The sequence below is a fragment of the Carcharhinus amblyrhynchos genome, chromosome 10, assembly GCF_965287045.1.
Source record: "Carcharhinus amblyrhynchos chromosome 10, sCarAmb.v2.hapA, whole genome shotgun sequence".
NCBI classification, from domain to species: domain Eukaryota; kingdom Metazoa; phylum Chordata; class Chondrichthyes; order Carcharhiniformes; family Carcharhinidae; genus Carcharhinus; species Carcharhinus amblyrhynchos.
The window spans coordinates 49,925,961-49,947,186 of NC_137333.1; the positions used below are offsets into that span (position 1 = coordinate 49,925,961).

A 21,226-nucleotide genomic window follows, 5' to 3' on the forward strand; every position below is an offset into this window, starting at 1 on the left:
GGATTTTGCAGCCTCGCTCGGGCGAGACTGGAAATTCCTGTCTGAGGTCAACAGCGATTTCCATTGACGGACTGTTGCCTACGCTGATTCCTTAATTCAGGCCCCCATCTCATGTACTGTATGCAGTTTTGGTCTCTAGTCAAGGAAGGATGAGTTTTAGATGGGTCCAAGATGGAAATATAAAATTTGAAACACAGACAGATCAGCCATGATGTTATTGAATGATGGAATAGGTTTGAGGGACTGAATGACAAATGGTGTATCCAAAACACGGCACCTGATGGCGCCATTGAGTTTTTTCTCACTGTAGTATTATGTAAATACAAAATTTGCCTGAACTGTGGTGACCATTTCTGCTTCAATCACCAACTTCTGTTATTCTACAGCTTAAATCTTATGGCACCTTTTTTTTCCTGTTCTCATTTTAAATCATTTAACATTTAAACTTGCATCTTCACCTAGTCATTTTAAATGCACCAGCAATACAAAATAGCCTATTTCTGTCTACAAATAAAACCTGAAAATTCTGGGACTACCCAACAGGTCAGTCTAAACACATGGAGAGAATGATCCAAATGATGCTTCTGCTATTGATCCTTTTGCTTGATCATGTTTTATATTTCTGTCCATAAAGGTTCCACTTTGTGGACACCTGAACCCCCAAAATCCTCTGCCAGACCCCATCACCCTGCTTTCTCCTATTCAAATGGACTGTTTTCACTAACACATACCGACTTTCATTCAGTGCCGTTGGTGGTGTTCTGCTTGTTTATCCATTCCTTTATTTACTTTGAATTATAGAATTATTTAATAAGTCTTTAATTTTTGTATTATCATCAAACACTGGTACCACTCGCTCTAACCTTATAGCAAGACTGTTGAGAAGCAGTCTCAGAACAGAAATCAGTGGTCCACTGCTATTCACGTTTAGTAAGAAGTCTCACAACACCAAGTTAAAGTCCAACAGGTTTATTTGTAGCAAACGCCACTAGCTTTCGGAACTGGCAGTCCTTCGTCAGGTGGGTGGGAGTTCTGTTGGAATAAACCTGTTGGACTTTAACCTAGTGTTGTGAGACTACTTACTGTATTTACCCCAGCCCAACGCCGGCATTTCCATATCATTCACGTGTAGTCACAGAGCCTTAATGGTTTGACCAGGTGCTGCTGCACATTCAGTGTTAAGACTCATTCAGATCACAATGCATAATTTCTTTGCATTCAAACCAGATTAGAAAAACCTCGTTTATTTTACAAGGTTCTTAACCTCATTAGCATTTCATCTACATTTAAAATTATAAAACTTATTTTTAGATTGTAACAGTTACTATTTGTATTATTTTCCCACTATTAGATTCATTCAATAAAACATTCCCAAATATTAATCAGAATATGAAGTTTATCCCCATTAAATTAGCATGTGACCAATGAAATGTTCTGAAACTGTTGGGCAGAATCTTAACAATGGCAAAGTGTCAGGATCTGGTTGAAAACTGGTGTGTTTCCAGACAAATAGGCAAATTTTCTCTCTAGATCTCATGGCACTTTGTCAAAAAAAGGGTATGTTTTGCACATTGTCATTTTGAGAGACAGGTTCTAAACACACTAAACCCTAGCTGCACTGAGATTGGGGTGCTGTTTGTAAAGGACACCCTGATCAGATTAAGAAATAACCTTTTACCGTTTCCACCCCCCCCCCCCCCCCCCCCCACAAACACCTTCATGTGATTATCACCAGCAACTCCCCCATCATCCCCCACCAAGTCATCACTGGCACCGCCCCCTCTCCCCAATCTACCGTCATCTCTCTCCCCTCACCAACCCTGATCACTGGCATCTCCAACTCTCTACTTCCCCCTACCAACAGTCATTGTTGACATCTCCCACTCTCCTCCTCTCTACCACAAGACCCACCCCCATGAGTCTCCTTGGCACAAGTTGGCTGTCAGGTTGCCTGGCAATGCCAACCTATGCCAGGAGGCAGTGCAAGGACGCTGGGTGCTATACTCAGCTTTGTGCTGTGCCACCCCCTGCCCCTGCCGGGATCCCCATGACAGGTTCATGTCTGGATGACTGGAGAACTCTCCACTCACCTGACAAAGGGGTAAACTCCAAAAGCTTGTGGCTTTACTATCAAATAAACTGGTTGGCCTTTAACCTGGTGTTGTGAGACTTCTTACTGTGTTCACCCCAGTCCAACTCAGCATCTCCACATCATGAACCTGTTGTGGACCAGCATGTCAGCAAGATTTGAAAATGTGGCTAAGGGAAAACTTGCGGAGGTGGGAGTGGTTCATGATGGTCAAATATATTAAAATGCATTGAACTGAGACTCTCGCCCTTTATGGGCGTGAACCTCACTACATCAGTGGTAAGGCGTGGGGAAAAATCACAAACTGTAGTCTCTGATGTGTTTAATAATTTGCATTCATTACATGGGAGGAGAAAGTGTAGCCAATATTTTCTTTAAGAGGATTGCATTTTCCAATTCTCTGGATTTTCAACCCTCATTGCCATTTTCGCAGGTGGCGAAGGCAGGCTGAAAATGACCCCCCTATATTTTAGAGACTGAGGCCAGAATTCTCTGAACTTGCCTCTGGTTGGAATTCTCTGGTCCTGCTTAAGAGAATGAAGTTTTGGCTGAGTGCCAGATTCTCTCTTCTCACTGTCAGTGGTGGCAGGGTGAACAAGATCAGAGAATCAGATTGGTGAATCCCAGGTTAAATAGCAATTATACACTTCTAGCTGGAACAGAGCACTTACAGAAGAATAAATACAGCCAGCGAACGATGGTAAATTATGATAAAAAAAACTAAGAAATTCAGACTTTATCATAGCAGAATTAACTGTTAGCTTTAATTCTCCAGATCCTTCGAGGCTTTTTTTAAAAGCGAATTCCGATTCATTTCAACTTTCCATTATAAATTAGAAGAAATGCACTTTTTTTTTAATTCATGGGAAATTAGTGTATTCTATTTCATGCAAATCACAAGCATGGCCCTAACCTTCCTGCTGCATGCCATTTCATTTCAGCATCTTCCTCTTATGCCCACATGTCCAACCTTGACCTGCTGCAATGTTCCGGTGAAGCCCAACACTAACTGGAACCCAAAAGATCCTCCCCCCACCCCCAGCCCCCAACACTAACTGGAGCAGTAACACCTCAACTTCTGATTGGGCACATTACAGCCCTCAAGACTCAACAATGAGTTCAACAACTTTAGACTGTGACCTTTCTCCACAATCCGTCACTCACTCAGCCATCAGTCACTTGTTCTTAAGTTTTACTTTCGCTGCGCATTGACCTTTATTTTCCTAGTAACACATTCTGATATCTTACATTTATGCAACACTAGCACCTTCTCCTGCCATTAACACTTCCTCTGTCCTGTGACCTACACATCTTTGTTGCAATCTCTCCTAGCTCCTACAATCTACCCTGTTGAGTCCTTCTACCCTGTTCCTGCTACCCCATTCCTTCTTTTACAGTCTGTATTCCAACACATTTCTCTCTCTCTTTGAGTCCTTATGACTTCTTCAGAACTAATGTTAATTCTCTTTTTCTCTCTCCATCATTGCTGCCAGGCTTGCTGAGGTTTTCCAGCATTTTTCATTGATTATTTTTATCTGGCCCTTGATTAGCTATTGTACAATATCTATAAATTACTTTAAGATTCTTTAAAACTATTAATAAGGACACCTGAAATAGAAGGAAATTCACAAAAGCCAAGTGATGTGTTTAATAATTTGCATTCATTACATGGGAGGAGAAAGTGTAGCCAATATTTTCTTTAAGTTGTGTGATCATGCAGCATGCCAAAGTTCTTGAGTAGGTTGCATATTTCGCCTCCAGTGCTCCATTTTACAGCTTCTGTTGGCATGTTTTGAGGCTGGGGGGGCTGGAAAAATGCAGTGGCTGCTCGCTATGTTCCCACTCACTCCATCTCCCATTTTACAGGGATAGGAGACAACAAGGGCTATATAAGAGCCTCATCATGTCCCCACTACTCTTTTACCCATGGAGGGGAGGCCTACATCAAGCATGTAACCCAGTAGCTTTGACAAAGTAGACTGGTATCAGGCAAGGGGGTCAAACCTCCTTTAGGGATTCCCCCCTCATCATTTGAGGCACTCCCTCCCCTCAGATATACTGGCTCTTTAGCCCTCCTTTCTGGTCCCTAATGGGTGCCTGCCAGTCAGGCCCTGCCAATGCCCCAACTTACCTTCAGTCTGCCTCCATAACTTCCTCTTCTTCAGGAACTGGCCTTTTCAGTCCCAGTAATAGCCATTGATTGAACCTAGCATCTGCATTCTTCTGTAGTCATCCTGCGAAATGTGGATGAATTTTTTTTTAAATGTATGTAAATTATGTGGTTGGTGGATTACAAGATGCTAAGTATGAAAGCTTTGAGGCTTTGAGCTGCAGAATTAGAATACTGAATTTTAATACTGTAAAATATTAAAGCACATTGTTCAAAGTCACATTGCTAAAAGAGCTCAAATCCTTAGTTATTCTTACATTTAAGATGCATATCCTTTCAGGTTTTTATTTCACTTGTACTGTTCCTGTTCTTTCATGGGATGTGAGTGTCGCTCGCAAGGTCAGTATTTGTTGCCCTTGAAAAGGTGGTGGTGAGCCATCTCCTTGAACTGCTACAATCTATCTGGTTCAATTCCACAGTGCTGTTAGGGACGGTATTCTAGGAATTTGACTTCACAATAGTGAAGGAATGGAGATATGATTCCAAGTCAGGATGGTGAGTGATTTGGAGGGGAACTTCCAGGTGGCTGGGTCCCATTTATTTGCTGCCTGTGTTCTTCTAGGTGGTAAAGACTAACGGCTTGGAAGATGCTGTTAAAGGTTTGGCCAGTTCCTGCAGTGAATCTTGTAAATGTTGCACACTGTAGACACTGTGTGCTGGTGGCGTAGGGAGTGCATGTTTACGTTAGCATATGGGTTGCCAATCAAACGGCCTGCTTTGTCTGGGATGGTGCCAAGCTTCTTGAGGGTTTTTTGGTGGATGGAACTGATAACAAACACCGGCAGTTTGAGTTAATTTGACTATTAAAAAAACTGTTAACTTACTACTTGATTATTTTTTCATTACTTCGGGTAATGTCAATGTTAATTACAATTTTGTAAACATTATCAGTGGTTTCTCCATTTGATATAGAAATTGAAGAGGTTTTTTGTTTTTTTTCTGTGTTGCTATTGCTTCTCTAAAATCTCATGTGTAATCTGGAATATCTTGGAGATGAAAAAATGACTGCTGTAGGTTTTAATACAGATCTATCAAAAATAAGACATTACTAGCATAGCTGTAGGGTGGATTATAATATATAACTGAAAAAAGTGTAAATTTTGTTCAAATTTGAGTTCAGACAGATTCATTACTATTTCCTAAATGATTATTCATGTAAAGATGGCCTTAATATCACATCATTAACTCCTTGTTCAACCTCTCAAAAGTATAAAACCAAATAAAATTACACTTCCACTAATGTCCTGGCAGAAGCCTGCACTGTGAAGGATGCAACAGCAATCTGCTTTTTCACTTCTTGCCAGGCTTTGCGCTCATCTGCAGCATTTGCTATGTCAAACAAGGCATCATAGATTCCTGGGAAAGATTCCCCCGCATACTTGTTATGTGCGCTGGGAGCATAAATGATGTGCCTATGGGGGGAAAAAGGAAATGTCAATGCCACACTTTTAACAAACATTACTGATGACTGGTTAATTTGGCGAGTTTACCAAGCATATTTGTCAGGATAGACATTGATCTGGTAAAAGGGCTTAATAAATTAGGTCTTTTTAAAATAAAGTAATTGCCGTAACACAGATTTGTGTTGTTGGTGTGGAAAGTTTCCAGGTTCGCAGGGATTTTGTTATAAGGACAGCTCAAATAGGTTGGGCCTGTACACTTTCATTTTGGAATCATAGCAAAAAATCAGATTAACAATGAGAAATAATCTGATTGTATTCCTGTTTGAGATTCTGAAGCCAAATTGTCTCCAGAGGGAAGGTTCAAGTGAATGCCAACCAAATTTACCTAGCAACAAAGCTAACCATTAAACTAACAATGACCTGATTCTGGCATAGAACATAGAACAGTAAAGGATGGGAACAGGTCCTTCACCCCATGAAGTTGTGTCGAACGTGACACCAAATTAAACTAATCCCACTAATTCCTCTGCCTGTCCTTGGTCCATATCCATCTATTCCTTGCACGATGCAATGGTCATATTAGCCCCATTGCATTTACTTCTGACCAGAAACCACTTTTCTAGTTCCAATTCTCCTCCCTCCATATTTCTTCATTTCTGTACTTCATTGTCAGCTAGTTACTTTGTCATTCACGGCAGTATTCCTCGTCCTCCTGTCCAATCTTTTTAAATGTAGTTTTCAACTCTTCTATGTTACCTGTCTTGCAACAGCTTTCATTCCTTATGCCTTTTTCTCTCTCCCATTTCTCCTGTCCCTAAATTATTGCCATTTCCTTATCACAGCTATATTGTTTTAAGATGGTACTCTTTCTGTCGTGTTCAGATTCTTTCTTCCCTTCTCCTTTTGTGCTTTTAGTTAGGAAATGGGGGTTGTACCAGAGCATCAGGCTGACTTTTACATCATGGTATACTTTATACTTGCAGTCCGACCCATCATGTTGTGGTCAACTGAGGTTGAAGACAGGGATCCGGCTATGCTCACGGGCTGGTCCTTTCTTTGAGGAGGGGCTGCAGGGCGACATGGGCAGTGACAGTGCATTGGGTCAGATGCAAAATAACTGAAGCCATGAAGGTGGTGTTGGAGAGCACAGTGCTACAGAGTCATCTATCCCAGGGACAGAAACAGAAATCTCTGATCATGAAATACAATCACTCAGATTTTAGAATATAAGGGTGCTTTATGATGTGCCACATTGATTAGAAATAGACTGGGGAATACAAAAAAAACCTCATCTACCCACCACGTTTCCACAATTGCAGCTTCAAAGTTGGCAGCTTTGGCACAACCCCAATGTCCCCTCTGCACAGTCCAGGCAAGTGGCAAGTCGCATAGGGTAGAAGGAAAATATACTAACAGCCCCTGCTATTACGGCTCAGTCCCTATAAAAGGGAATTGCAACAATGCATTGCAGACTGCTGGATAATTGATGCTGCACGCTCCATAAGGAAGCATAGGCTGAATTAAATGGTGAGTGGGAATCCAACCTGGATGTGTGTGGATCACTGATTCCCAACCCCAACTTTCAAAGAATCTGAATATTACACATAACAGCTGGTTAGCAGCCACCTGGGGGAAGCATGTGCATGAAGGGTAGCGTGCTGAATCAATGATCAGGACATGTGGGAACTGGGAGGACTGTGCCATTGATATCCTGGTCAAAAATATGCCCTTTTATCCTGGTCTTCCCTGTTTTGGATATTTCAATGTCAGCAGCTGCAGTCAGGAAGGAACTGGTGGTGAGGAAGGATTGAGTGCTGATGATCTTTAATGACACAGAGTCCTCTCACTAGTTTCAGGCTCCAGTTATTCTTGAAGATGCTGACACAACTCTGCCACCTCCTTTGTATAAAGGCATCTCCTAAAGCACTGTTCTGAGATAATCCTGGAAAGGCTTACTGCTTCTGGCAGACACTCAGGGTTGAACCATCCCTTCCCTCTGTCTCCTCTTCTGCATATCCTACTTACAGAACAAATGACACCACAACCACTACTCCTATACTTATCAAACGCTCGTTTATTCTCTCACCCTGTGGTCAGTAGAAACCTTCACGTTCCTACAGTGCTTGCACCAACTTGGCCTGAGCAGAGTACCTCAAACGGATCCAAATTGTTAAGTGGCCCTTTAAATAGTCCAGAGCAGGACATTTACTTTCTAACACTTGATATTTCAGGAGTGAATATGGAAGGCATTCTCTGAACATTTGTTGGCCAGTTTTATAAATTCCTGCATTGTATCAGCTCATATCATATTCTCATGCTTTCAAGCTCTTTGGGCACACAAAGGGAATGAACTGTGTGTACCACTATAGTCCCCTGATGCAGCAGGGCCTGCATGGCAAGCGGCCAGATGTGCCTCCTATACCACTAATGAAGGCTTGTTGCACAGTTGCACCCTCTGTTTCTCATCTTGGAAGGTATAAAGTTTACAATTCATAAACATACACAATGTAATGGTAGGAGGATTTCAAATGAGTTATATAAAACCATATCGCTGCTATTGTGCTCAAGACTAAGTGGCTATTGTACGTTCCTTTGCCTTTGTTTTTACACATTTCAGTAATTCTCCCATCAACATTGTAAAACTGATTATGGGAAAAATTTCCACTCCAGTGAAAATGGAACAGAATCAAACAGTACACTGAAATTTTGCTGCAAACTGTCAAGTTATTTAACATGATTAGCACATTGCTCATCTGTGACATTCCATTAAGCCCATTAACAACGGCTTGTAATTTTATTTTAAAGATCCCTGAGCTGCAACAATAACAGTTAAAATAACAAAGTAATGCAATTGTAAAGCCAATTTAAAAAGAGACACAGGGAACATCTAGACAAAATAAGTTAAATTCAGTCAGCAAGTAAATGCATTCAGGAGCTAATTTATGGATCAGAATGTCATCTGATAAACGGAACACTGGCAACGGTAAGTATTATTGCCTGATTCTGACCATATCAATTCTTACCTGTAGAAGGGTCTTCCAGGTAATCCCATAGGATGAATGAAGGATCTTTCCAGAAACATCAGTTGGTCATTTACTATTCGAACAGCGAGAGCACTATAAAATACATTTACAAAATGAGGGAAATTACAGATTTAAATGTTTCTAAATAGCAGATCATTTCATTTGTCTCAACACCTAAATAACCAAAAAATTGCATTAAGAGATGATTCCTTGGAGCAAACAGAAAGTGTTTTATTTAACTGACCAGCTGGTGGCAGCGGTAATCACTGGACTAACAACCAGGAGACCCAGGCTGATGCTATGGGGACAGGCACTCAAATGCCAGCATGGCAGGTGGTGGAATTCAAATTCAATTAATCAATGTAGAACTGAGAGCTTGTCTCAGTAAAAATCCATCTGCATCATTAATGCCCTTCAGGGATGGAAATTAGTCTGGCCTACATGTGACTCCAGACTTCCAATTGCCTTCTGAAATGGCCTAGTGAGTGACTCAGTTGAACAGCAATTACAGATGGGAGCAGGGACTGGTCAGCAATGTGCATGTCCCATGAAAGAATGAAAATCACATATACTTCTTTTTGATATTTGCAAGAGGGTACCTGAAACCTAGACATTAAGATGCATGAAAGGAGGTATATGGGTTCCTGTTGAGTTTCTGGCTGGAGATGCTACTCCATGCTGCACTCAACATCTTCTAATTCTAAAGAAATGGCTCAGCATGAATACAGATTAGGAGCTCAAAGGCATTGGGGAATGAATGACCCTGCCTGGTGAATGGTCTATTGAGGTGGTCACTTGGAACAGATAATGTGCTGGTAAATGTTGATTATAAAGAACGGACTCATTTTTAATATCCTTAAAAATTACAAAACATTGGCCATAAGAGAGACAAAAACTGAAAACGCTGGAAAATCTCAGCAGATCTGACAACATCTGTGGGGAGAGAAAAGAGCTAATGGTTTGAGTCTACACGGCCCTTTGTCAGAGCTAAGAGCAAAGAGAGTCAGCAGAGATTTATATGTTGGAGTGGGGAGAGAGGAGACATGGAATTGGACAAAGGGAATGTAAATAAGGACATAGAAAGCTAAGAAGATGCTAAACATGTCAATCAAGTGTGTCCCCACCCCAACAGTATAAATCTCCCGTGATTCTCTTTGCTCGAAATGTTGACACTATTCTCTCCCCACAGATGCGGTCAGATCTGCTGAGATTTTCCAGCATTTTCTGTTTTTGTTTCAGATTCCAGTATTCGCAGTAATTTGCTTTTATCTGGCCTTAACAGAATTACTTTTCAACATCGATGCTGCCAGCACTTGCCAGTTACTATTAGTGTGCAACAGACCCAAAACAATAAGAATGTCTTAATGACAGGACAGACCCAGCAGCAGTGACAGCACAGTGGTATACAGTCGGGAAGGAGTTGCCCTGGGAATTCTCGACATCGACTCTAGATTGCAAAAGGTCTCATGGCAATAGGTCAAACATGGGAAAGGAAACCCTCTGCTGATTAACTCATAGAACCGCAACCACCCTCCCCCCAAACACTCTTCAGCTGATAATCAGTACTCCTCCACAATGAACACCACTGAGGGTGACAAGGGTGCAGATTGTACTCTGGGTGGGGGACTTCAATGTCCATCACCAAGAGTGGCTTGGTAGCACTACTACTGTCTGAGCTGCCTGAGTCCTGAGGACGTAGTTGCTAGACTGGGACTGTGACAGTTGGTGAGGGAACCAACAAGAGGGAAAAACATATTTGATCTCATCCTCACCAACCTGTAGTATTGGTAGCAGTAAGCACCTCACAGTCTTTGTGGAGATGAAGTCCCATCTTCACATTGAGGATACCCTCCGTTGTGTTGTGTGGCACCTACCACTGTGCTAAATGGGATAAATTTCAAACAGATCTTGCAACTCAAGACTGGGCATCAATGAGGCACTGTGGGCCATAGCAGCAGCAAAAACTGCACTCAACCAGAAACTGTAACATCACGGCCCAGCATAACCCCCACTCCATCATTACCACCAAGGCAGAGCATTCACCTGGTTCAATGAAAAGTACAGGAAAGTTTGCCAGGAGCAGCACCAAGTATACCTGTGTTGTAGACTACAACACAAAATTAGTTGCATGGCGAACAGCATAAGCAGCAAGTGATAGAACTAATCAATCCCACAATCAAAGGAGCAGATTTTTAATTATTCATTTACAGAATGTGGGCATTGCTGACTAGGCCAGCATTTATTGTCCATCCCCAGTTGTCCTTCAGAAGTTGGTGGATAGATGCCTCCTTGAACCACTGCAGTCACTGAAGTGTAGGGATGACAATGCAAGCTGGCTAACCAGCCAAGCCCATTCCCAAAAATGAATAAAATAAATGCCCAGTTTTGTTTTTTCAACCTTCTTAGAATTATGATGCTGAATTGATACAACCTCAGTTATAATTCAAATCATGATGCTCCAAGCAGTTGGCCCAAAGAGATCATGTTGTGTAGTGGTCATTTCCCTGAGGTCTTGTTGTGCAGTGATAGTGTCCGTGAAATCTTGTTGTGTAGTGATTGTGTCCCTAGCTCTGGTTCAGAGACTCTGGGTTCAAATCCCTCACCAGAACATTCTGACCATGGAAGGAGCATTGATGACGTGGTTCAGCCAGGAATGCTCCCACTACTTCCCTGCTATTCATTAAAGGGAAAAAAAGTATGCATGAAGATATGCAAAAAAACTCAGTTGGCTATCAGCGATTTGTAGACATTCCAGCTGTTGTGCAGGTTACCACATAAGGAAGCAAAGTAGATGTGTGAATGCAAGGAGTAGGTGTTAAATTTCTAATCCAATTAGTCTTAGAAATCATGTTGATTCATTTACGATACGGGACGAAGACATGCTTTATTGGAGAACGAAGGGATAAAGGAGTGGGAGGGGAAGATACAACATCTTGAGCATGAAAGAGAGTGATGTTTGGTGTTCAGCTTTACTCCATTTAGTAGGTATTTATACTCACTCAGTGATTTCAATCTTTTCCAGTCGTTTATGAAAATCAATGGCAACGCGTGTAAAGTTTTGTACAGCTGAAAACAAACAGTCTGAAACACAAAAGCAGATTTTAGGAAACCTTAGTTTTTTTTAATGAAAGCATTTTGTTACTTTCTCAGTATCACTGGTTAATAGGAGCTTATGTAAATATTTTCCCAGCATTCAGTACTGTTCAAGCTTACAGTCTCTATGTAGAATACCAAGTTCTGTGTTTCACTCCAACATAAACGCCACAGAAGCCTCAACTACGATGATTCAACTACATTGACATCACTCAAGAGCAGTCCTCTCCCATACTTAATGATACCACATGGACTATAATGACATGGCCCCTTTAAGAGGCAATTGTTCATGAGTCACATGGCCCTCCTAGGTTCTATTGGATTAGAGCATGTAAACCTATCCTTTTGGGTGTTAGGGTGTAGGTCCTGGTAGTTGGAACCTGCAGCGTGAACCCAGGAGACGGTGAGACTAGACCTGTGTCTGTTCAGAGCTTCTTTGTAGGTAGTTTGAACTATTGTTCAATAAATCACCATTGTGATTTAAGGCTTGCACTGTAACACGAACATTGTGAAATTACTACGCTCCATTTATCATGAGTTAGATCTCAGACTGGAAACCAAGATGGAGAACGAGATTTCAGAGGTGGAAAAATAAAGTAAGAATATGAAGTAATAAAAATGGATGAATGAGATGAAAAGAAGTGAAATAAGATAAATGGAAATGGGGTGAAAGCGGAGGGGAATTCATGCTCTGAAGTTGTTGAACACAATGTTCAGTCCAGAAGGCTATAAAGTGCCTAAATCGTAAGGTGAGGTGCTGTTTCCCCAGTTTGCGTTGTGTTTTACAAGAACATAGCAGAGGACCAAGGGCGGGCATGTGGACAGGAGAGCAAGGACGTGTATTGAAATGACAAACAACAGGAAGGTTTAGATCCTGCTTGAGGACTGAGCAATAGTGTTCTGCAAAGTGGTCACCCAGTCTACATTTAATCTCTTTGATGTAGAGGAGATTGCATTGGGAGCAGCAAATGTAATAGACCAGGTTGAAGGAGGTGCATGCTTCACCTGAAAGGGGTTTTTGGGACCTGGGATGGTGAGCAGAGAGGAGGTGAAGGGGCAGCTGTTGCACCTTCTACAAATGAATGGGAAGGTGCCATGGGCATGTATCTGTTCTTAAATTTATCTAGATTAAGTCCATTTGTCTTTTTGTAATCCATCTGTTTAGGTGAATCAAATATCAATTATTTGCAAATGAATAATACAGTAAATTATTACACTTTTCCCTCCAGAACCTGAATTATAATTGCGTTCATATCACTGGGATGAAGATCTCTCCTTCAAGCTGGTAAATCCTCAATGAGATGGACCAGCCTATGAGTTCACACAGCTCCCAGATTTGATCAATTATTAGTGTCAAATCTCATGCTGTTTTGATGGAGGGGTTCTGCTGCAGTGACCTTTCAGACACATCACACCCAACATTCAATGTATGTTATATTAATATTTAAAATACTTAAGGCAGGAAAGAGAAATATGCACATATGTAGGAAAGGAAATTGTCCAATCATACGCATGAGAATTCCTCAGCAAAGTTATTAATCCAATCGCAGCTGAAACACTTACTCACCAAATGAAACTTGGTATTTGTTAAGCTGAAGTTGATGCTGTTTGGCCAGCTCGTAAATGACATTGGCATAGTTAGTCAAAGCTTCGGCGTAATCTCTGCAGTCAAAAGGTATGATGATGGAGTCGGCTATCTCGTAAACCAATCCTCCTCGTACCTGAGCCACCGCAAGCAGTTTCTTAAACGATGGGTCATAAAACCATTCCACCAGCTCAAATGTTTCATAAGAACTGTGATACACTGGGTAATTGCTGAATTTGGCAGTGTTCTGGAACACAAGGAATACTTGAGATGGTTAATGTGATCCACTAATTGTAGCGAGAATAAGCGACAGGTTAGAAGGAAATGTCTTCCTTTCAATTGATTTCCCCATTGTCAATTCACACTAAGATCCAAGTGAAAAAAGGAGCACCTGAACTTTTCAAATTGACGCAGAAAATTCTGAAAACAATCAGCATGTCAGGCAGCATCTGTGGGGCGTGGGTGGGATTGTGGTTGGTGCCAACTCGCTGGGCTGAATGGCTTCGTTCTGCACTGTATGATTCTCTCAGGTCAAAGGTCATTTGTCAGAACTGAGACATTATAAGCAGTAACAGAGCCAGAGGAAAAGTGACAAAAATAAATGATTTGCCTGTGAATAGTTAAAAGACCATTTTTGATTAAATGATGGAAATAAGAAGGTTAAGAGATAATGGAGGTAATAATTACAGCAATAAAACATGCATACAAGACCCTGATGATGCTTAAATGGCCACTGAAGAAGAGCAAAGAGAAAAGGAAAATTAAAATTTATAGCAAGTGAGATAAGCTCTAGTGGACAGGAATCTGTAGGAAGAAAATGACAGGTGACACCAGGGGTAGAGACTATGCTGTGTCTCAACAGAGAACTGCATTCCAAGCCTCATTTATCTCAGCTAATATTACTAGTAGCTGATGGTTAACTGAAATTACTCTTTCACCATGGCTGCTCCTTCTGGTATTGCCCACACTTCTTCAAGGATGGACGACTGGTGCAGGCCAGGCTGGATCATAATGTACAATTGGGGCCTGCTCCCATCTGCCAAACTTTTCACTATTCCACAATCATCCTGGAATACAAAGGTGATCCCCATTATCACTTCTCTGCTGTGACCCATCTTCTCAAACTCCTCTCCGTCTCCTTCATACTTGCCTCTAACAATAAGCACATGAAGCTCAAAGATTTCTTTGCCACTAAGACTAAGACTGACTGATCAGCTGGTAAACTTCCTCAAATGCCGCTGCCCCTACACCACCCAAACCCCAGGCTAATCTTAAACACATCTTTCTCTAGTTTCTTTCCCTTCTTCCTCTCCAAGCTCATCTTCTCCATGAGGCCAAACTCCAGCTCCTTATATCTCATTCCCAGCAACTAATAACCATTCATGTCCCTTCTTAACTCATGTTGTCTGACACTGTTAATGGCTCTCCTCACACCTGAGGGTCTGCAGACACAGAGCAAGGACAGCAGAGGGTCTGAGGACATACAGCAAGGACAGCAGAGGGCCTGAGGATACAGTGAGGACAGCAGGGGGTCAGAGGACAAAGAGTGTGGACAGCTGAGGGTCTGAGGACATAGGGCAAGACAGCAGAGGGTCTGAGGACAGTGAGGAGACCAGAGGCTGCAGACACAATGAGGACAGCAGACTGTCTGAGGACAACAGAGGATCTGAGGACAAAGAGTGTGGACAGCCGAGAGTCTGAAGACATAGGGTGAGGACAGTAGAGAATCTGAGGACACAGTGAGGAGGCCAGAGGCTGGGGACACAAAGAGGACAACAGAGGGTCTGAGGACAGCAGAGAATCGGAGGACAGATGAGGACAGCAGAGGATTTGAGGATACAAAGAGGACAGCCCCGATTCTCTTCACTGTTTTCTGTGAGGATTTCTATGCTGAGGGAATTCTTTTGCATTGTGGATTTGAATTCAGTCTTTTCAATGTAAGCAGTTATAAATGGGCAGTTTTCTGTCTGGTCCGCATCAGGCATAAGGGTTCCAATTCTGATCACATGTTTTCAGCCACTATTTTTATTACATAATTTTTCTAATTGTGGTAACAGAATATTAACTCCAAACAGCATTTGAAATATGGTAAAGACATTATGAAATAAATACACAGATCAGTGAACATGGACCAAAATTCCAACAATCTACTTTGTGCACTTGTTGAATGTACTCACCCTGTTTTTTGTATATCGTGCACGGCCAGATGCAATACCAAGTCGCTGGAAATAAGCTTCAAAATCACTGCCAGACCCCAGTTTTCTTATCCTAAATATATTAACAGACCAGAATAACTAACTCTGTAATTAGAAAGAATACTGTAAAAAGCTGCTTTTTAATTGGCAATATGCATAATGTAGGAAACATGCTAGATTTCACATCTGCTCTGTAGAAGGAATTATGGGGAAATCTAAAAAAAAACTAAATTAATTTCAACATGTTACACCCAATCATACCTGTTGGTTCTAAAACTGTCAGCAAAATATTTGAAAGAGGCAAAGAACTTTGTTTAAGATCAACACAGCATATGCAAAAACATCTTGTTGGTTAGGCTCGTATTATCTTCTGAATTAGAGCAAACATTGTGAAGGTGAAAAGGTGTTTCTGAAAGCAGATGTTAACTATCAAGTTCAAGGCACCCTCTTCCTTATTTGGAAATAATAAACCAAAATTATCCTACCAGACAGTTATTTAATGTTGTCTTGGGATCTGAATAATTGAACAGCATTGCAGAGATAACATTGAAATATAACTAGCAGCAAACTCAGTAATACAAATTCTTTAGGGTATCAGAAATATAGGGATAAATTTTCCCCTTGGGAATCGCTGCAAGTGCAATGGACAATTTGACAGACTATTTAACAGTCCATTGATTTCAGGTGGGAATTTCTAGGGCGGGTGCAACCAGAAAATCTAATCTCTAATTTGATATTAGAATATAATATTATATAAAGTATACACAAGATGTTAACTGAAAGATCTCAAAATGTAGTCAGCTAAGAAAAAACAACTGGGTAAAATTACTTGAAGATGGAATCAACACATCATACTGGAAGACTGAACTATTTTGACAAAACAGTTAAAAACACACTATAACAAAACAGTTGTATATTTTCATTGTAAAAACATTCAAATCACAAATTTTAAGATGGAAATTATCACTTTGTTACATTTCTACAAGAAGTGGAAAAAGCTAAGTTTTTAAAATAATATCCATAGCCAAGGTTGTAATTTTGGATGGAATGTCAGCAATGTAGTGCAGAATTCTGCAGAGTTACTAGATTGACAATTGTAATTGTCTTTGCTAGATAGAAATGGTGAAATAAAGTAGCTGCACAAAGTAAAATGGAATATCTTGCTGCTTAGTCCTCAGCATTATTGAATCAAATAAGAGTTAAATGGCACTTCAATATTATAATGCATTACCGCTACTGGATAAACCGTGGTGGAGCAATTTTAATTTAAGCTGGTTTATCTAGGATAATTTTAGAGACATTGGGGAATTATGATAAGTCCTAGATATAAATTAAATCTCAAACTTTTCCAGATTAACCTGAATTTTAAAACCAATTTGACATAATGATGTTTATTTTAGACAGTAATAATCTGTGATATTCACCTCTATTAGGCTGATGTCCATTAAAGAGAGACATAAAACCTAAAACGTTGTTTAAGACAAGTGTATCTTTCACGTTCGTCAACACACAATGCAATTTTTGAGATGTTTTATATGTGAATAACATACAGCTATTTTTACTGTTATTTTCTGAAACAGTGATGATTCCCTTCTACATGAAAACTTTATGATGCCGTGCTTTGCTACGCTGTACAAAGATTGTAGGCGGCACAGTGGTTAGCACTGTTGTCTCAAAGCACCAGGGACCCAGGCTCGATTCCAGCCTTGGGTGACTGTACGTGTGGAATTTGCACACTCACACTGGGTCTGCGTGGGCTTCCTCCAGGTGCTCTGGTTTCCTCTCACAGTCCAAAGATGTGTAGGTTAGGTGGATTTGCCATGGTAAATTGCCCCTCAGTGTCCCAAGATATGTAGGTTGGGGGGATTAAACCTTGGGGTTCTGGGGGTAGGGTGGGGGTGGGCCTGGGTAAGATGCTCTGTCAAAGAGTCAGTGCAGATTCAATGGGCTGAATGGCCTCCTTCTGCACTGGAGGGATTCTATGTAACTTAAGTTACAGACTCAGTCCAAGCCACTAAGGAAAAGAGTGAAGCAGAAGGTCGGCTCATTCCATGGGGAGGGAGTAACATGAAATAGTTGAAAGAAAAACCACAAGCAGTCAGAAAGTTTAAATGAACTGCAGCACTCTTAAAGTTTTATCCCATAAAGGAATTATACAGTTTAACTTTGAATTGTGGTTTTTAGAAATCAACAGTGGAAGAGTTGTTTTTAACCTGTCTAGGGCCATTGTAAAATTTTGAGATTTAGAATGGAAAGGAGTTTTGGTTTAATTTGCCATATGGGCAATCTTGAGCTTCAGCAGCAGCTTATAGGAAGATAAATTTGAGGAATCAGTTCCACTTCGCTCTCAAGTTGTGAATGAATAGTCCTGTCATCTTTGAATGATTTAAAATAAATCTTTTTACAATGTTAGCTGTCTTGTTTTGCCAAGGTCAAACAAGAAAGTATGATGGTTAATCTTATTTGGGAAATGTCAAAATGTGATTGTTAAATAATGTGGTGAAGCTAACACTGATATGGACAAAGTTAAAAATTGCCTGGTTACATATCTTGTAAAATGTTTTGTTGTACTAGGAAATGTTGAGCAGAATTAACCTTTGGAATCTTTTGCAAGAATGCTAAGAAGAAAAGGGAAAGCCTCACAGGGTCCGGGGACTGAAATGTGAAGTGATTATGATAGACAAAGCCAATCACGTGAGAGAGGCTGGGATATGACCTAACAGGGCAGATCATCTGAAAAGAGGATTAAAACGAGGCACTTTGAGATATCAGTGCACACAAAAAGAAGGATCAAAGACAACAAGTCAACTGGACATTTGAAGAGACAGTGCCACAGCTATCCAGAAGGGAAAGACTGGAGATGCTGTACATTGCTTCCCACCTTTAAATATTGCGTAGTTTAACTTGTGTTGCTTAATAAATTGACTGTCACTCATAATCACAGTCTGTACTTGTGTGGTACATACTCAGTCATTAACGAGTCTCAAATCTACAAACTTAACAGGTACTGTACCCTAACCAAGCAACTCCACAAGTTTAGATTTGCTCCTACTCTGGTCTAATCTGCACAAGTTGCAGAGTCTACCCCTAGCTGACAAGAATCAGATCTGACGGGAGGCAGCTGCAGTTTAAAAGGGTAACTGCTCCATGAAACACGCATTTCCAAACTTCATTCCACCCCCATTACTTCCACTGACCCCCGCCCCCAGCAAAAATGGTGGGAGCTGGGATTGGGGGCAGGACTTCCACGTCCGAGTGCCATTTTCATTACAAATGAGGGGCTCTCCGTCTGCCAGGAAATTTAGATCCAAGTCTTAGAATCTACAAGGGAGCATGCCATATCAGATTTAATAATGTGCCAGATTTCATTAACACACTAATGGGATGTAAACATTTACCAAATCACAATGAGAGCTATGTGCGGTTGGTTTGAAGAGAGGAACATGAATGTGCTGGATCTGGTTAGGCAGACTTCAATACAATGCAACTGAAACTGTCCACTGTAAACTGTGAAAATCTGCAAATGGATAAAATGAAAGCACAGTTTGAGGTGTTCAAAGAATTGAACATGATTCAGAACCAATATAATCAAGAGCAAGAGTACTACTTGTCAAACAGACAGCCACGGACAAGAGAGAAAACTAAAAAATGAGAAAAATTATAATAACAGATTCTGGCAAATTGGTAAGGTACAAATAAAAGCGGCATGCAGATAGTAAGAGCTACAAAAAGGAAGTATAAATAACTAAAGAAAGGTTAATATCACACAGAAAAAGGAAGCTTGTGTCAACTGTGAACGTACAGTGCAATTGAGAATTCAGCAGAACATAGAAAGGAGAAGATCTAAAAAGGAGAATAAGAGAGACAAACAGAGAGTATGGAAATAGATTAACAGCTAAAATCAAAAAGAACCAAAAGTCTTTGATAAAATGTTACTTGTAAGGAGATAGTCAAAGGAAGACACCCAAAGGAATTATTCTTTTGGAGGCAGAGAACATGGTTGAGTTAATAAGTACTCTGCATCTGTCTTCACTAGAAAAGAGGATACCAGATGAGCAGGGTTCTGCGCAGGGTACCAGTTATCTGATCAGGAGGCACACAACTCCCCAAACCAGCCAGGATATACCTTGCAACCTACACAAAGTGAATGATTGCTTTTTCCCAGAATGGAGGAATGTAATCTCAAAGTTTGCAGATGATACGAAACTTGGAGATATTTGCTGGAAACTCCAACCTCGCCCCAGGCTAGATTTTCCAGTACCGCTGCAGTGATCGGCGTTTTGGCTGAGTGTCAAATTCTACATTCTCGCTGGCAGCAGGGGCGGGACAAATGAGATCAGAGAATATTGCCCATGTAAATAATAAAGATAGGAACATACTCCAGAGGGCATGGACAAACTGGTGAAATGGGCAGATACAGAGCACCTTAATTTTAACACAGCAAAATATGGAGCAATATGTTTTGGGAAGAAGGATGAGGAAAGGCAGGAATTGAATGTCCTGGGGGTTCATGTACACCAAACTTTGAACTTGCCAAGCCAAGTAGAGAATATTGTCAAACGACCATATGGGATTTCTGGTTTTATTAATAGAGGGATACTGTACAAAATCAAGGAAGTCAGGCTAAATCTTTATAAAGTGTGTCCAAATTTGGGCACCACATTCTAGGGAGGCCTGAGGGAGGATCCAAGGGTGATTTACTGGAATGGAACTAGGTATGTGGAATTCCAGATAGGTGGAGAGTTTGAAGAAGCTGGGCTTGTTCTCCTTTAAGCAGAGAAAATCAAGAGGAGTTTTGATAGAGGCATTCAAAATCATGATAGGTTTTGATAAGGAGGAGAAGCTGTTTTCAGTGGCAGAAGCTAGTGATTGGCAAAAGAACGAGAGCTTGCCAAATGTTCAAAAAATGATTTAAATTGAAAGAGTTATTTTATTGTGGAATGCACTAAAAAGATGTCAGAAGCTGTTTCATTGTAAGATTCAAAAAGGGAACTGTTCGACAATGGAATACAAGCTGGGAAAGTGTGAGGTTATGCACTTTGGTAGGAAGAATAGAGGCATAGACTATTTTCTAGAATTCAGAAGCGCAAAAGGATTTGGGAGTCCTAGTTCAGGATTCTCTTAAGGTTAACTTGCTGGTTGAGTTGGTAGTTAGAAAGGCAAATGCAATGTTAGCATTCATTTCAAGAGGACTAGAATATAAAAGCAGGAATGTACTGTTGAGGCTTTATAAGGCTCTGGTCAGACCACATTTGCAATTGTGAGCAGTTTTGGAAGGATGTGTTGGCCTTGAAGAGGGTCCAGAAGAGGTGCACGAGAACGATCTCAGAAATGAAAAGCTTGACATATGAGGAGCTCTAGAGGACTCTGGGTCTATATTCAATGGTGTTTAGAAGGATGAGGGGGGATCTAATTGAAACTTACAGAATAATGAAGGGCCTAGATACAGTGGACATGGGGAAGATGTTTCATCCAAGAGCACAGTCTCAAAATAAAGGGACGACCCTTTAGAACCTGAGATGAGTTTTTTTTAGCCAGAGGCTGATGAATTGATGCAATTCATTGCCACAGAAGACTGTGGAGGCCAGGTCATTGAGTGCATTTAAGACAGAGATGAATATGTTCTTGATTGGTTAAGAGGATCAAAGGTTACAGAGAATAGGCGAGA

At 40.9% G+C, this 21,226-nt stretch overlaps 1 protein-coding gene across 2 annotated transcripts in view; it reads right to left on the minus strand.

Moving 5' to 3' along the window:
- Window positions 1-1,779: 1,779 nt before the first annotated feature.
- Window positions 1,780-21,226, minus strand: part of naalad2 (N-acetylated alpha-linked acidic dipeptidase 2) — a 77,741-nt gene continuing 58,294 nt past the window's right edge. For both annotated transcript variants that reach the window (XM_080197013.1, XM_080197014.1), the window contains 5 exons: window positions 15,541-15,631; window positions 13,346-13,610; window positions 11,685-11,766; window positions 8,686-8,778; window positions 1,780-5,671 (listed from right to left, as the gene is read on the minus strand). In XM_080197013.1, the coding sequence (XP_080053139.1) occupies window positions 5,485-5,671; window positions 8,686-8,778; window positions 11,685-11,766; window positions 13,346-13,610; window positions 15,541-15,631 (718 nt within the window). In that variant the 3' untranslated portion in view covers window positions 1,780-5,484. The remainder of the gene's footprint in view (window positions 5,672-8,685; window positions 8,779-11,684; window positions 11,767-13,345; window positions 13,611-15,540; window positions 15,632-21,226) is intronic.